This window comes from Sphaerodactylus townsendi, linkage group LG08 (assembly GCF_021028975.2).
Source record: "Sphaerodactylus townsendi isolate TG3544 linkage group LG08, MPM_Stown_v2.3, whole genome shotgun sequence".
Classification (NCBI taxonomy): Eukaryota; Metazoa; Chordata; class Lepidosauria; order Squamata; family Sphaerodactylidae; genus Sphaerodactylus; species Sphaerodactylus townsendi.
The window spans coordinates 91,049,370-91,067,847 of record NC_059432.1 but is presented as its reverse complement, the minus strand read 5'-3'; the positions used below and the strand labels follow the sequence as shown (position 1 = coordinate 91,067,847).

The 18,478-nt window shown below is 40.8% G+C and overlaps 1 protein-coding gene across 2 annotated transcripts in view; it reads right to left on the bottom strand.

Annotated features, from left to right (window-relative positions):
* SCHIP1 (schwannomin interacting protein 1) overlaps window positions 1–16,908 on the bottom strand; it is a 489,092-nt gene extending 472,184 nt beyond the window's left edge. The window contains exon 1 of one of the 2 annotated variants that reach the window (XM_048505148.1): window positions 16,813–16,908. In XM_048505148.1, coding sequence (XP_048361105.1) covers window positions 16,813–16,821 — 9 coding nt within the window. In that variant the 5' untranslated portion in view covers window positions 16,822–16,908. The remainder of the gene's footprint in view (window positions 1–16,812) is intronic. The other variant, XM_048505149.1, reaches the window with a different exon arrangement.
* Between the last annotated feature and the right edge of the window lie 1,570 nt (window positions 16,909–18,478).

Sequence of the window (18,478 nt, the reverse complement as noted above, 5' to 3'; positions counted from 1 at the left end):
CACACTATAAAATGACTTCATTCAGTTTTCTCTTCCTAGGTGGAACACTGTGGAATGAGAGTGTGCGCTCAGAGAATAATATCTTTTACTTTATATGCAAAATCTGTTATACTGCATTGCTGCCAGAAACCCAAGCCAACAGGTGCTGTATCTATGAACCGAGTCATGTGTCTGGAATCAAGGGCATCTGGCACATGGTGCAACAAAGCATAAAGTGGGTGACCATAATGTACCAATCACTATTCCATGCACATCTTCTTCCCTTGCAGACATCTCTCTCATCACCTTCCCTTCTTTTAAGGGAGAGGAAACCTGCCCAAGAGGGAATCTTTTGCAATGAAAATGTATATTTATACTTTGTTGCCTCCCTTTCCATATGTCAAAGAATTGTTTGGCTGAAACTTGCTCCAGTGTGCTCATTCCTTGTTTCCCTGTTGAAAACAGAGCTAAGCAGGGCGGGCAAGGAGTCCCAGAGACAGCCGTACTGCAGCAAGCCATAGCGAGGTGATTGTTCCTCTGGACGAGTAAGCACTGGTCACTGCTTTATTACCCCAAATGGGTGGTCCTTAGGTGGAGCCAACTATTCATTTTTAAGTAGCACAAACTTTCAAAACACACAAGTGTAGCTATCATGCAAAGCAAAGATGAAACCACATTTGTTTCACATCTCCATCTACTGACTTCATGATTAGGGATGCTGTGCTAAGTTGCAAAGGGGTAATAACGGGCAACTTGAATTGGGGCACTTTGGGCAGTGGTATAGTTCGAACGGGGCAGGGAGGGTGGGTTGCCCCAGGTGGCACCGTGGCGGGGGCATGACTGGGCTATGGAGGGGACGTCCCAGGATGGGGCATGGGTGACCTGAAGACCTATTAGCCATTGCTGGGTCAATGGAGCACCTGTAAAGCCTTCCTGCCTCCACCTCACCCCAAACAAAGCCCTTCCCCATCACCCCCCAAAGTGGAGCCAGGGCCACAGAGAGCCCAGCAAAGCCCCCCCCTCACACTCCCCAAAGTGGACATGCACCCTCAGGCAGCCCCCATTAGAGGGGGTACTTTAATAGGTGGCCATAATGCCCTGCAGGTAGGTGAGGGATTCTCAGGTGGAAACAACTTCTTGTGCAGGGTAAATTCTTGGGGGGGGGGGTGGATTCTCGAGTGGGGGGACTCTTGGCTGCACAGTTTGTATGGAAACACGCTGTTTCCATGCAAACCATGCTGCCTCTTGCCTCTGGGTTCCCAGCGATCCTGGCTGGCTCCTGCAGCCACCGTGCAAATGGCAGCAGAGGCAGCAGAACCTGTTGCTGCCTGTGCGGAATCAGCCTCTGAGTTAAGGAGGTGAGAGGTCCGTTACAGCCACACTGAGGTCAAAGCTGTAAAACCATCTCAGAATAGTTTTGTCTTTTGTTTTCATACAATTTGGTTACCTTGTGTTGGTTACAGTTACCAACTGACAGGTGGGGCCTGGAAATTTCCTAGAACTATTAATGATTTCCAAACCACAGAGATCATTCCCTCTGGAGAAAATGGCAGCTTTGACAGGTAGAGTCAACAGTATCGTATCCCTGTGCAGTAGTGGGATTTAAATAATTTAACAACTGTTTGTTTACAAACACCATTTTAACAACTGGTTCTGCTGAAGTGGCGCGAACCGGCTGAATCCCACCACTGCTCCTGTGGGGACTCCATCCTTCCCCAAACCCCATCCTTCCCAAGCTCCTCCCCCAAACCTGCAACCAGGGAGCAGCAGTGGCGTAGTGGCTAAGAGCAGTGGCTAAGGGCAGGTGCACTCTGATCTGGAGAAACCAGGTTTGATTCCCAGCTCTGCCGTTAAGTTGTGGAAGCTTATCTGGGGAATTCAGATTAGCCTGTGCACTCCCACACATGCCAGCTGGGTGACCTTGGGCTAGTCACAGCTTTTCAGAGTTCTCTCAGCCCCACCCACCTCACAGGGTGTTTGTTGTGAGGGGGGAAGGGCAAGGAGATTGTAAACCCCTTTGAGTCTCCTACAGGAGAGAAAGGGGGGATATAAATCCAAACTCTTCTTCTTCTTCTATGTTTCTTTGTCTTGTTTTGCTGCAGTTTTGCTATGGAGAATAAGAGCAAGAGACTGGCTCACTTCTGCACCTGTGTTTCAGGGCCCATTTCTGAATGGAAATTCACTGATGTAAATGGTGTGCAGAGTAGTTACAAAATGAAAGAAAAATATCTGTGCATGTCTATGTACACACACATGCATATGCAAATTTCGAAGTCATAACTTCAGATCATAAATGTTCTAATTTATGGAAAAAGAAAAAAATTTGTTCACAGCTAGGGTAATAATATTGCTGAAAATGTCCTTGTCCTAATGCTTTTGACATTACACCCAGAATGGCAAGAGTTAAGACAAGCTTGAAGCTTTTGTTAGCATTCAATATGGCAAAAAAAAAAATCTTTCAAAAGGCATTTCTAAATTTTGACATTCCTGAAATGTTTACTCATTCTACCAACAAAAGGTGATATTGTTTGCATTGTAATTCACAGAGATATACACTGCAGTGAACCTTGAATGTACAAACACTTGAATATTTCATGAAAAACTATATCTTAATCACAACAAAAAAATTCATTGAAATTTTATTTTTAGATCAGTTTTATTTTGCAACCCAGATTTCATGTATGAGAAATAAAGACTTGACCTAAAAGATTTCCACCTTTCTGTGGCATGCAGTTATATTTACTTATGTCTGACTATTGTTCCTCAAACAAAAAATCAAATGGGTAATGAACAGAATACATAGTGATCAATGCAGACCAGTGGAAGATAGCTTAAAGAGTACTTTCTGTGTTCAAAGAACAATTAAGAAAGTGCGCATGATGTCACTATTACAGCTCTAATTAGCTATAACAATATTGCTAACACATAATTGATCAACAAAAAGCAGCTCGCAGGTTTATATTAAAAGGTGATGGAACACGTTTCTTTGAAACTTCATTCAAAGGAAAGGTTTTGCCACTATTGGTAATGTTAATATAACAGAATCCACGGCACTGAATGGAATTCATTGTGCTGAACAAAAGGAATATTAAAAATAAGGTAAATATAGAGCATTCTCACAATTCAGCAAGTGACTAGCAGAAGACTCACAATAAGCCCATCAGATAAATGGTGCTGCTGTTTATAGAAACTCACACATAGAAGAAGGTACACAGAAAAAATCCAATAAGCATCATTTTTAAATAATTAAAGTTGAAATGATAAGGGCTCTTCGGGGTAAGCAGGGCTACATGTTGAAAAAGAAAGTCTAACTATACCAGAAATTGGTCTAATAGTAGCAGATAAGCTTTACTTCAAACACCAATAACCTCCAAACTATAAAAAAGTAGTAGCAAAACAAAGATACCCTATTTAAGAACTGACACATTAACTGGCAATCTGAAGGCGGGGGGCTGAAGCTGCGTTGGAAGTGGTGGAAGCAGTGGTGGGATCCAAAAATTTTAGTAACAGGTTCCCATGGTGGTGGGATTCAAACTGTGGCGTAGCGCCAATGGGGCCGGGCGGGGCATGACGGGGGCATGGCCTGGCATTCCGGGGGTGGGGCATTCCTGGGCGGGGCTGTGGCAAGGACTCAGCCGCTGCGCTGGTCCTTGGGTGGGAAATGAATGCACGCAGGCACAGGCTGCCACGCATGCCGGTGCACCTCCTGCTAGACTGCTTCAAGATAACGTGGCAAAATCACCAATTAGTAACCCCCTCTCAGCACACACAAATAATTAGTAATCTACTCTCGGGAACCTGTGAGAACCTGCTAGATCCCACCTCTGGGTGGAAGGGTTGCAGTGGCTGAAGGACAGACCTCAGCAGCTAGCCACTGCAGTTCCCAAACATAGAAGCTGGCCCCTTGGCAGCTGTCTGCTGCCACAAGTGCCCATGCTGGCTTGGAGGGGGCATTCTGGGGGCATTCCCAGGGGCAAAGCTAACTTAAGTTGACTCCCAAAGGACTTTAGGCCTGGGAATGACCCCAACTTCAGTGGAACAGACTTATGCCACCAAAAAAGGTGTCCTAAGTAATTTTCCACTACAGGCTTTCCTGGTGGGGTGCAAAAACATTATTTCCTATTATTGCTCTATGTAAGTGTTGGTCTAAGTTGAAAATAAATTATACATTAAAATGGCTAATTATCCTAAGGTGGCTAATCTACATGGTTTAGATCCAACATAATAGTTTTTTTAATGGAGATTATATTAAGGTTAATTATGTTATTTAATTTTACAGATAGATATAGATCAGGCAAAAGTGGGATTACATTCATCTCTAGGGCAATAAGCCAGTAAAGACAAAATAGTAGCCGAGAGAAAATATTAGAATAAGATGCAGCTTTGGGAAATTTTTGATGTGGATATTCTTGGAAATGAAGCCATGATGACTGCCTTTCATTTGCTCATTCTTGTGGTATTCAGTTGCAAGTCAAACCATGCACTTGTGAAATGCCTAGGAAATTTCATGAGTTTAGGCTCAGAGGGATATACAGGTTGTTCATCTTTTAAATATTTGGAAGTCTGAATGGAAATCTTGACAGCCAGACATTCAAATCTCAGCAGCCAGATACATGTAAAGCATTTGAGACCACTGTCCCTGAATAAGGTAAAGCTCCCGCAGTTTTAAAAATGTTTATGACTCTCTTAAGGCCATATGCAATAATGTGTCCATTACAAGCACACAAAAGTTTCAAAATATTAGCTAAATGATGCTGCAACTGTCATCTGGAGGTGGCTTCGTATGACCAATTATCCCACTGCTAGATGCACTATATTGGGCATCTACACGCTGAATATTTAACTACCATGGATTTCCCTAAACTATCTTGGGAATTTTAATTTGGTGAAATACTGAACATTGTTGAGCATTCCTGTCCCTTTCCCCTCAGAAAACTGGATTTTCAACACTCCACAATTAATTCAGTCTTATGAATAGATTCAGGATGAAAAATCAGATGAGTTGTTGGTAAGTCAAGCAGTTTGGCTCATATGAACAATGTCTGTTAATGGAAGGGCAAGGGTATATTATTGCTGATTCCTCCTCTCACTGCAAATCAAAATACCCCCATGGGGGGCAGGAGGTAGAGAGTTTGAGGTTTGGACGCCATCCTAAATATGCTTCATCTGAGTTATGATGCTGATACTGTTTTATTGGATTTTAATGCACTTTTTGATTTATATTGTTGTATTATGTTTTATCACTATTGTTGTTGGTTCTATTGTACACCACCCTGAGCCCTTCATGGGTAGGGCGGTCTATTAAATTTAATAAATAATAATTTAATAAATAATCATGTTGGGAGTTTCCCAGAAGAACATTTCAGGTGAATTCTGAGTTACAATGAAAAGAAGTCCCACTTGACTTGTGAAAATCCCTTCTGTTAGTAGAGATTTATCACAGTATCTAAGCCAATGACATGAGAAATATTCCCATAACCAAATCATATAGATCTCTACTTAAAGTGGTTGGGAATTGTTATAGAGAAAAAAAGGAAAATATGAAAGAAACTTGGAAAACAAATTCTGTATTTGCCATGCCTGCAGAAAGAAGATACCAAAACATCTATGCTATTTTAATAAGACTATGAATGTAAAATGGACTTCAACTTAAGATCAGCTTTCTGACAATTTACAACTGACTGACTTGAAAGACGAAAAGAAGAATTACATATTATGTGGTTATTTCTTTTTGGAAAAGAATATAGATTCTGAAGCTGCAATATAAATGGGGAGGGGAATTAACCCTTTCATGTTATTTTCCCACAAAAAAACATGCCGTTCCCTACCTACTTTTACTTTCAAAGAAGAAAGTTCACAGGATCGCATAAGTTTTCCTACTGTGTGGGAAAGCAGTTTGGGAGCCTGCAATTTTCAGTGAGAAAATAGCACGAGAGGCATTGTAACACTCCTTTGCATGTATCAGCCCCACTCCCTTGAACATATGGCCCCAGCTGCTGCATCTAATATTTTCAGCATTGTTGGGGGGAGGGGAAATCATGGAATATGTCAGATATTGTCCTACTCAAAAAGATTTCTAGAACTTCGCTTGGGCAGCAGTGTAAGGACAGTGTAACGACCACAATAACCAGATCAAGTTAAGCTTAAGACAGTGCCATTATCCACTCTATCTAATTGGACTCCATGAGAACTATGATCTGCTTCAGATGATTAGTCGAATACTAGCTTTTGGCAGTTTTTTAGCTGTGTGGCTGTGGTCTGGTGGTTTTAGCTCCTAACATTTTGCCCAACACCAGAGGCGAAGCGGGGGGAAATGGTGCCTGGGGCAAAATGGCACCCATGCACCCCCCCCATGCCCAACTTACCTGAGCCAGTGGTGGTCCCGGGCAGCCTGGCAGCGTTCAAGGGATGCTGGGCTGCAGCCTCCACCGGGCCTGGTGGGGTCGGGCCCAGGGGCACCCTATGGCAGCCCAACTTGGCTGCTCCTTCAGCTGGTTGAAGGAGCAGCTTGGCAGCGCCAGGCCCAGCCAAAGGGGGAAGGGTGTGGGGGAAATTTCCACCCCCCCACATGATCAAATGGGGGCCCACCCGGGGCATTTGTCTCCACCTTTCCCCATGGAAGCTACACCACTGCCCAACACTTTCTCCATTTGGGTTCTAAAGTCCCACAAGATCTTGACCTTCTCATTTTCCATGACTTTCTCTGGACAATATTCCAAACAGTTTTTAGCTATCCTACTGTTGTAATTCTTGCATAAATTTCAGTGGATCATCTTGGCCCCTGAGTTGTGCCTCTGTTTGAACTCAGTCTGAGTGATCTTTTTGTAGCAGCTGAGTGCATGATCTAAAGTTTCGTAGGCTTTCTTGCACAATCTGCACTTTGCATTATCTGAGCATTTTTTAATTCTGACCTTGATTGTGTTTGTCCTAATTGCTTGCTTGTGAGTGGCTGTTGTTGCTGTTGTCGTCATCTTTATCATAATTATCATAATTATCATAACTATCATCATCATCATCATCATCATCATCATCATCATCATCATCATCATCATCATCATCATCATCTCCTGGTATACTCCCATGTACCAGCTGCGCTTCCCAAACAGGCTTCACTAGCCTCACCTAAGATGGTGCATATGGCAGCAGTTAAGACATGGAACTTCTTTATGGTAGCGTTACTCATCTAGAATGACATACTAGAGAGGATGTAGCTGGTACAGAGATACAAACCTCTAGGTGGGACCTGGGGTTCTCCCACAATTATCACTCATCTACAGTCTACAGAGATCAGTTCTCCTGGAGAAAATGGATGCTTTGGAGGGTGGACACTATGGTATTATACCCCACTGATATCCCTGTCCCCCCAACCCCCCCACTCCCAGGCTCTGTCTCCAAATCTCCAGGAGTTTCTCAGCCTGGATCTGGAAACCCTGCCCCCCATCCCCCCTGGTGGAGGGATGCAACCCTAAGCAGATACTTTCATTTACTATACTCAGGAAGGCATGCAAGACTGTTCTGAAGGGTATTTGATAAAAAGTCAATTCTTTTAAATTGTTATTGACTTTTTAACTATGTGTATATACTGGCTATTAACTTGTTGGATGCGTATGGTTGTGTCCCTGCAACTTTGCTGTTTTGCTGGATCCCCTGAGTTTGTGTAAATAATGTAAGATGCAGGGGTGGGATCCAGAAGGTTCTCACCAGTTCCCGAGAGTGGATTACTAATTATTTGTGTGTGCCGAGAGGGGGTTACTAATTGGGTCCGCTTTTCCATCTCCATCTCCACGCCCTCGCCTCCCCCTCTCTTCTTCTTTCTCATAGCCTGGAGCTTGCCAGCTAGTAAGAGGAGGGACCCTTTAACTACTGTTGGGTCCAGGGGACTCTTTACTTGCTTGGTAGGCTATTTATTTTGGCACTCTTTTCATTTTATGATAAATTGTGATTTACCAGGATGCTTGGCCACTTAAAAGCTCTATATTCCTGTATGTGATAATGTTATGCTAATCTGTGTCTCTAATCCTGGATTAATTAATGTGAAATATTTGCAGAATATACAGTATGGATTGCGAATTCTAGTTCACAATGGATGATGTTCTGGTTTATTTTTTACTTTAAACAGAAGAAGAAGAAGAAGAAGAAGAAGAAGAAGAAGAAGAAGAAGAAGAAGAAGAAGAAGAAGAAGAAGAAGAAGAAGAAGAAGAAGAAGAAGAAGAAGAAGAAGAAGAAGAAGAAGAAGAAGAAGAAGAAGAAGAGGAGGAGTTTGGATTTATATCCCCGCTTTCTCTCCTGCAGGAGACTCAAAGGGGCTTACAATCTCCTTGCCCTTCCCCCCTCACAACAAACACCCTGTGAGGTGGGTGGGGCTGAAAACTGTGACTAGGCCAAGGTCACCCAAGGAAAAAAAAGGGAGTGTTAATGACTGATTTGAGGTATTTATGGGGCTAAAGGATTACAAAGCATTTTGTATAAGTGAAAGGTTAAAGGTACTAACTACTAATGCTTACTCAATTTTTTAAAAAGTCGTGACCTGTGTATCCTGGCAGCAGCTTCGATATCTAGCTCTTGAATATGCCTATGCAGTAGGAATGGTCCATCAGATCCATGTTTTCATCAATTTGTGTCTTAATCTAAAGTGCAAATTATTTTGAGTATTGAATGTATTAGCCCTTCAGAATATAGTTAACAAACAGTGGTGATGGTGAATCTTCACTAAACTGTAGTGACCACTCATGATTTCACAGTTGGCATAAAGTCCTGTTGTTTCCTATGTGGCTGGTTAGCGAAGGTAGAAAACGGGATAATTCTCCCTGTTGGGCTGTTTTAAAAACATGTTTTAGAAATATGGTAAAGTTCCTTGTTTAAGGAAAGTATCCTTATTTTGATTTCTAGAAACAAAATTAAGTATTTGAAAGTATTAAGTATTTGACAGGCAGTCAATTAGAGGAGAAGTAGTTGTTTCTGTTGGCAGTAGACGATAGGACTTGCTATAATAAGTTTCAATTATGGACAGAAAGATACTAGCTGGAAATTAGGAACTTTTTTTACAGTAAGAGTTTTTTACAGTAACAGAGAAATTATTAAGGCCCCGCCCTGGAATGCCCGGCCACGCCCCTATCGTGCCCTGCCCAGCCCCACTGGCACTACGCCACTGTTTGAATCCCACCACCATGGGAACCTGTTACTAAAAATTTTGGATCCCACCACTGGTAACATGTGTGTGAATAAAGTTTCATCAAGTCACAGCCAACTCATGGTAACTTCATAGGGTTCCACTACAATATACCAAGATAATCGTGTCACATTTAAGGCTGCATAAATCACACACCTAACTCCATAGGGTTTCCAAGGCAAGAAATTAACACAAGGGGTTTGCCAGTGCTTCCCTCTGCAAAGTCTTCTTGGTAGTCTCCCATCCCACCCTGCTTAGCTTCTGAGATCTGAAGAGATCAAGTAATGCTATACTATTCCACATCCCTAATGTGAGATGTTGTATAAATGTTTTAAATGAATTAAGAAAAAATAAATACAATGATGGGTTTCTATTTCTGGAAATAAGGGTTCTAAGGGCAGGGAGCACTGGATGCTTGGTAATCAAGCATATGCTAGGTACAGATACCACTACAATACATTGTTTTGAGACTTTGTTAGCACACCTGTTTGGCTGATCTTGCATACTAGTTTTACGGATCACATTATCTTTATCCCTTCCTCCTTGCATGTTTTATCTAGTTTTTTCCCCGCTATCGACTAGCAAGTTCTTTCACCAACCCTGCTTGAAAGAGTTATCCTAAGAACAAGAAATAATAAAAAAATAGTGGATTGCTACAACACTGGCCTTGTTCTGTAAACACAACCAGATAGTTAAAAACCCAAACTGGAGAAATTTGTATGAGAGAATTTCATAAACTTCCCTAGTAATGTATTGTCGAAGGCTTTCACGGCCGAATTCCAATGGTTGTGGTGGGTTGTGGTGGGTTTTTTGGGCTGTGTGGCTACGGTCTGAAAGATCGTGGTTGTGGTCTGGTAGATCTGTGGTCTGGTAGATTTTGTTCCTAATGTTTCGCTTGCATCTGTGGCTGGCATCTTCAGAGGTGTATCACAGAGAGAAGTCTGTTAAACACATTGTAATAGACTTCTTTCTGTGATACACCTCAGAAGATGCCAGCCACAGATGCAGGCAAAACATTAGGAACAAGATCTACTAGGCCACGGCCACACAGCCCGGAAAACCCACAACAACCATCCCTAGTAATATTTAATATTCTTTCAAATTTATTCCATGTCTACTTTATTGCCTTTTTACCTAAATAATTTGACTAGTGTATAGGTACTACAAATTGGTCTCGAGAACTCCCATTCCATCTGAGCTCAATAAACCTCATATCTCTGTAGACTAGCCTTTATAAATACTCCAGGAAGCAATCAATACTCTCCTTGTATTGTAAGCCTGCTGAGCAATGTTAAGTATTAAGATTTATCAGAATTTTTTTTTGGAATAGGTATAAGACTGGCTGGTAAAAGTCATAAGGTAGCTTTACAAATACTAAATCTATTTAATATACCACATTTACTGGGCCAGAAATATTGGAAATGAGATATTTAAAACAGAATATTTTAATGTAACATTACCAGCTGTTCATATTTTAATTATTTCCCCGGTAACTTTTGAGTTGCTATGTCATGAATACATGCAAATACTGAGACGAATTTTGTATTTAGTGAGAACAAATTGTTCTTATATTAAAGGACAGATGTTTTATACATGATCTTATTGGGAAAAAGTCTAATTAATTTCAGTGGGATTTAGGTAAAGTGGGTAGTTTCAAAACTACCCCTTTTCACAAACCCACTGCAGTAGTTTTGCACATCATATAAGAAATAATAAAGAGTATTCAAAGAAAGTAAGGGACTGTGCATACTTTAAAAACAATAACTGTGTTCCATTATTATGAACAAACCCCAATTTATTCATGATGTTCAAAAACCCAGTGTCTGATTCTGGATGCCTTAACTGAGATTATAAACCGTAGTCTAATCCAGGTTTAGTATCCTAGTTAGCAGAAATAACGGCACTAGAATCAACTGGGCCATAATTGCGACAGGGGGCAGGGTACATGGTGAGCTCCGGAACGGTGAGCATGTGTGCCCTGGGCCAGCTGGGCGGCCGAGCTGTACCCGGCCTGATCTCGTGTGATGCACGAGGGAAGGGGTGGAGCATGCTCCCTATATATTAGGCAGCATGCGGTTGCTCCGGCCTTTTATTTATTTATTATTAATTTTATATACCACCCTCCCCCTGAGGGCTCAAAGCGGTTCACAACAAGGTTAAAACATACATTAAAAAATAATTTAAATACCAATTACATAAAAACAAAACCCATTTAAAAATGTGGATGGCGTCTGGCTACCCCCTCCCCCCTTGTGCCCACGAGAGGCCAGATGACATGGTAGATGTATTTTTAACCAGGCTGGCCAAACACCTGGCGGAACAGGTCCGACTTGCAGTCCCTGCAGAAACTCTGTAAGTCTCACAGGGCCCTGATCTCCCTAGGGAGCCTGTACCACCAGGTAGGGGCCAGGGCTGAAAAGGCCCTGCCCCTCGTCGAGGCCACCCTGATCATTTTTGGGCCAGGGATCACGAGTAGGTCCTCCTCCGAGGAGCGGAGGGGCCTATTGGGGCAATATGGAGCAAACTGACCCACCCTCCCTCCCTATTTGACAGGGGCTTTTGCTGCTCATACCGTCGCAGCCTTGGTGGTTTGGGCAGAGGAGTGCATCCTTATGGGGAGGCCAAGCTTGCATGTCGGACCTCTGCACATCTGGGCGCAATACAATTTTGGATCCCCTTAGGGGATGGGGCGGTTTACAAATATAATAATAAATAAATAAATAAATAAATAAATAAATAAATAAATAAATAAATAAATAAAAGCAAAACACAGTTTGCTCTAATTCAGATATTGCAATAAAATGTGGTTAATCAAAAACTTCTAAATGCAAGGGAGAAAAAGTTAAAAGCTTCACAAATCAGAAAAGGCCATTTTTATTCCAACAGTGCCTGGTTTTATCTAGATGTGGATTTTCCAACTGTTCAGAACCGCTAAATATACTTCTTCTTTTTTTAATTTCTTGTCACCTGTTTAGTTGTTTGCAGAAAGATCAACAAACTACAAGAAATCTTTCTCCACCTCCAAGTTTACTTCCTTTTAGAGCCCTCAGGCACTTTCAAATGTGATCCTGTGATAGCACATAATCCAATTCCATGGCGCTCATTCACAACTTTTTCCCACCCATTTTTATCTGTATAATTATACAAACTGCAGACATTCAAGAGAAGAACTTTTGCGGCATCTTGAAAAAGAGGGAGAGGCATATCATTATAGATAGAAAGTCTTCAACTTCCTTTGCCAAACTGCTCAGGTTTAAAGACTTCTGTATACATATGGTACAACCAAGATAACAGTATCAACCAGGATAACAGCATCCCTTTATTATATTCATCCTCCTAGTTGCCAGTGGAGGAGTCATAATTATTTCCCTAGCATTTTTACAAGAAGCTTGCAACCCAAGATTTAGCTGGTTTATTCTAATCAATATGAGCAACGGTGTCACTTCTCATTGCTAAGGTTTTTTTTGTTACTGCTGCCCTTTTCCCCAAGTCTAATCCTTTTTCATCTGTTCTTCTAATGAATTTTTGTTTCTCTCTCCCCTTTCTTCCATTATCTTGCTTCTTGCAGGGATCTATTTCCATTCTGTGGGAGGGTCCATAGCGCAACGTGCTTTTCTTACAAAAGGTGCCCAGTTAAAAGGACCTCATACAAAAGGTGCCCAGTTGAAAGGCCTGCCCCTGCCTGATGCTGGTACTATGCTATGCCCGTCCTGGTTTTAGCTTTAGGTTCTGACACCATTGATAACAATTAGTATGGGTTTTATGATGTTGCTGCTGTGCTGTGTTTTTAAGGCTTTTTAATGTTATTTTAGGTTTGATATTTATTATGTATTGACTTTTGTTATTATTGTACACCGCCCAGAGCCCTTTGGGGGTGGGTGGTCTAATTAATAAATTAATAAATTAATAACGATAACGATAACAATTATAATGATAACAACGATAACGATAACGATAACGATAACAACGATGACGACGACAACGACGATGATGATGATGATAATAAAGGCCAACAACCAGCTAAAGATCTGGCAGCTGTGAAATCTACAATAATAATAATATAGTGTGCTTTGAGTCACAGTAAAAAAAACAGCCACCCTGACCTAGGTAGACCATTAATCCACAAGGAACTTAGAACACTGTTCTCCCCTCTGAAATTGTAATCACTGTCCACGGCCAGCTATTGCACTTACGATATTTATGTTCCTTAGAGTGCCCCACAAAGCTACTCTTGTTTATTTGGACCTGTGTGAGTGCTAACCCCAGACAAAATGAAAACATTCTCTTCCCTAATGTTCAGCCACTGAACTGAACGTGTTTTGAGAGCTTTGTTTTATGAGCACTTAGAATGATTAGGAACATTCCACAACACCACACCCACTCAGATGCTTCAAGGCTACGAACACACATTTTAGATAATGATCACATATGTAGCCCCAACATACATATGAGTTTTAATCCTCACGACAATCCTATGAGATAGGCTGCGCAGATACAGCCAATGGTCTGAAGTCACGCAAAAATCTGAACCATTAGGCATTTTCTTCATTATTCTACAATGATTTTCTTTACATTTAAGCATTAGCAGGAGACTTCTTAAGGCCACCTAAATACTAAAAGCGAATCCCTTGCCTTCAGAAAGGCTGCTTGCCTGCACAAACTATCTTTGATACAAGGCTTGAAGTGGTTTCTCAGCCAAAACATAAATTTGAATGGCCATTTTACAAGGCACTATACGTACTTTTCAACAGAAATATAAATGGTCATGCATTATGTATAACCATTCCTATACTAAACTAAATCCTTACACTAAAACTAAATCAAACCTACCAAAGTAAAACCCAGGGCAGGATTATGGCAGAAACGTCTGGTCTTTAAAACAGCTTAATTTGTGAACAAGTGGAACACAATTACTGTGTTTTATGTCATGAAGCAGTTATTCAAATAAATTATGTATTCAATATGTAATTAAAGTTCCAAGGTTGGCACTTGGTGCAATCTGACATTTTTAATATATTGGCAGCCATTAGCAAATGGATACTGAAGCTTTTGGCTGAACAACGAAGTGAATCAAAGCCTTTCCACCTTTGGGTAAATCAATCATCACTAATGTACGATTTTATTTGTGTGAATTAACAAAATAGTCTATAATTGTCTAATAAATTTGCCAGGGAATACAAAGGCTCAGATTAGTTCTGCATAACCTCTTTTATTCCAAGCCAAGATATAGTGCAACATCATCCCATTGAACAGGCTTTACAATATATTGGAATGAAAACATAGCTCTGCTCACAAAAGATTTCAATCCAGAGCTACTTGGTCAAAATGAACAAGAGATAAACAAACTCTACAAACTGTCTTAGATCACAGTGCCATCTTAAGAATCCATTCCTAAGAGTAAGCCACACAGAGTAGACCTCAGTAGGATGAGGACTAAATCGCCAGACAAGTAATTCTTTACCCATTATAGGGTGACTTCTGCATTCCAAGTGGAGCAGGCTGCCCTGCAACTAAACATCAGATTCTTAAAAAAATGTGTTTGTGAACAAACAAAACAAAAATCCAGCCATGCAAGAAAATGGTGCCTGAGAAATCCAACATAGTATGACGGGATTCAGATAATTTTGTGCCACAGAGATCACAGAGATCACAGTTATAGAGAACTGAAAAAGTTATCACAAGGTAAGGTTAAAGTAGTCAGAATATACTCTAAGACTAAACAAACTTCACACAAGATGCAACTACAGGTCATAGCATTTATCCAGATAAGGGATGTTACATTTTGGGAATACTCTCAAGCAAATGCACACAGTCAACCCAATGCACCAATTCACAGTTTACAGATAGGGGATACATAGGCTGTGCAAAGATGATAGAGAGACCATAAAAAAGGGAACACTGATGGTATGAAAAATGGCCACAGCTTACTATATTTTTTTCTCATATGCACTAATTTCACAAATTCTAATTTTGTGCTAAAGCATAGTCTTGGGACATTTCTATGTGACATGCCTTGAGATTTTTCCAGTCACAGGAGTTGGTAAAATTGCTGACACCTATTCCTACTCCTTTCTCTGCTCCTCACTCAGCCTTCTGCCTGGATCATCTTGCACTACATCCTGACAAGCTAGCACCACTTCACAAGCATGCACAGAGGTCAGCTTGAACTAGCATGTCTTACACAAGGCTATGGATTGTACTGATGCAATATTGTGCCGGCACTTCATTTATGTTACAACTCAGTTCATCAACACCATAGAGCATTGTGGATCAGATCAAGATTGATCCCTTTGAAGGACTAGGAAGTCTCGATGCAATGACATACTAACCCATCAAGTATTTAAAAATATCCTACTAAAGAAACTGACCACCCAATCCTAATCTCTTGGTGAGCAAATATTCAAAGTGGGACTTGGCCAATCTGCCAACTCTAACTTCATTTTCAACTTAATTTTTGTTACGTTAACAAAATGAGGTAGCCATTATCTTATCTTGATTACGTTGAGCTATGGTAAAGATGGGTCTTTATTAAAAGTTTAATCCATGATCAGATAGCTAGTACAGTAGAAATGAATGTAGCAAAGTAGCTGACCTGTGGGGAAAGACAGCGTGGATATATATACAGAGGGATACACACTCTAAGTGAACCTCATACTATTAGTAAACTGAAGTAAAACGTGTAGGCTTTTGGTTCCCCAAAATCAAGATAATATTTCTTGAGATTTAATATTCTTCAAATCTAATCTACCAAGAAATTTCACAACTGAACTTTTAGAGATGGTATTGATGACTGATGCTTCTCTTGAGAATTCTCCCCTTGATGATTTTAAGTTTCCTTACTATACTTTTATAACTAATCTCATTCACATTGCCAGCACCACTAGGCAGAGCTCATCTGGACGAAACTGAGCTACCTCTTTACACAAAAATGAAGATTTCCCTCCACTCAACCACCCAACACATGGGAAACTAGTCTTGGCTTCAGAGTAACTAATTGATATACTTACTATGCAAGGTCTAGTATTTAGAATAGCTATAATGCCTCCTAAATACTGAAGCTCAGAAACCCCATTAGGTTACTGTGAATGACGGCCACATTCCCCCCCTCCCCGCCACAGCTGTTGCAGGCAGAGAGAGAAAGAGAGATTTTTAAATCTACAGAAATTCTGCCACACCAGCAGGATCTTTGCTATTTCAGAGTTCACTGAGTCCCCGGCTATTTATTCAACCCTCGCTTTAAATCTACTGCTGTCAGGCTAGTATCTTATTTCAGTGCTCAGACACACTGGTGTGAACACTAAGTCTTCTATTGCAGTTTGCTTTGAAAAACTTACTCATTATAAATTGCATGTGCTATAATCAGTATTTGCACAAGACAGAAGACGTTGCCTGAATGAGAATCTCCAGTACAGACATTTTTTAAAAAATATGTTCTTCATTTTAAATACCTATGCATAATTACACACAGACACACAGCATATATATGCAGGCATGTAAACTAAAATAAATAGCATTGGTCTCTCAGTAAGCACCATCTTTAGACTCAAATAGCTAAGAAAATTCTCCAAAAGCTTCATACACAGAAATCAGAGAGCAAAGCACACACATACACAAACACACAAACACACACCTGTGGGGGTTATTTAGTAAAAGGTATACATTACCAGATGCATTGCGAAGTTGCTGGATCACCTGCAGGCAAATAAGGCAGGAAATTGGATGATGGCACAGTATTCCTTAGTATTACACAGAGCCTGAGCTGACTGTTACAGAATACCAGGCAAGTATGAGGCTGAAAACCTTTGAGTTGAGCTCACTCTATAGGCATCAGAAAGCCTCAAAGGGGAGAGAGAGAGAGAGGAGGGGGAAAAGAAAGAAGAAAAAGAGGCAGCCCACAAATAGCTAGATGAAACTTCTGGCACTTTTCCAGCTCAGGAATGAATTCACTGTAATTTGGAGATACACAGAGAAGGAAATGAAAGGAGAAAACTTAGGCATGCCGACAAATGTGTCCCTGCTTAACAGGCTCTGAAAAATATGTGCGGGTTTCAGCACAGCTCGTTTTTAAAATGCTCTCCCAGAAACAATACTGAACAAAACTGATTCTCCAGCTTCCCCCCACCTACCCACCCTTCCCCTGGATAAGGAGACACACCCCCTAGCACACTTGTCACAGCCATTCTGACCAGCTTCCCAAGGTATCCATCCCAGTCCTCCAAAGCATCATTCCATCAGCTATCTACTGTGCATTTTATGAATCCCAGCACAGAGCTATAGCAGCAAATCTAATTCCTTTTATGCCTCAAAGTGGATTCATAGCTTCTTTTTATAATGCTCTTCAGACATATAAACAGATTTATGTTGATAGCAGATTTGGGATAGCTTTTAGAAGCTAACATATAGCTTTCTTCTTCCCTGCCCCTCCCCACCACAAAAATCCCACACACATGTATGAAGGGATCATCACTTCTAAAACTGAAAGATTTGAGATTAATCAATTAGTGTATCCAAAGAACAAACATTCAAGCCTTAAGTAAATATGGCTGTCAATAAAATGTGTTATATACAGGAGGAAAGAGTTGGGGGCAGGTCATATAATTGCACCTGCTATGAAAACTGCTTCTGCCAATTTTTGTACCAGATAGGTATAACCTATACATTCAATCTACAGTAGCAAATAAAAAGAGTTACTATTTTGCTCTGTACATTTGCTTTGTGTTTTAAAAAGCCATTCAGGTGAGTTTAGCTCTTTTGTACCCATGCATTTTTTTAACAAAAGCATCAGAATAGGAAACATATTTCCCAGTAGGTTGCAAATTGGATCAAGACAAAACACTATATGTTAAAGAAAAATAATAGTAATAATGGCACCTGAGTAAAGTTCAGAAAAGCAATCAACCAGATTAAAATGCATTTTCCAAGGTTGTTGTTTTCCCTTACACTTTTCTAAAGCCCTGAGGCTGCATTTACACAATGGCTTTTTCTTTTACCAAGGGATTTTTTTTAATCACCCCATGGCGAGAACCATGTTGAACGAAATATTGTAAATGGTCCAACAGGCACTCAGTTCCCCAGCTGCTTCACAAAGAGCAAACGTGCTCTCTTCTGGCTTGCTGCTTGCCAGGAGCTAAATGAGTGGTACTTTAAACTCTTGAACAAGAACCAAGTTGACTTGACTTTTTTAAAAATAATGTTTTTTTCTTTCCCAGAAAGAACAGTCATTAAACATACCATTGGTCTTCTAACTTTTACTTCAAAATGTGGAATTGGTATCAGTGTGGCCAGGACCTGAGCAAATCAAGGTGGTTTGTGGATGAGGCCATCAGAAAC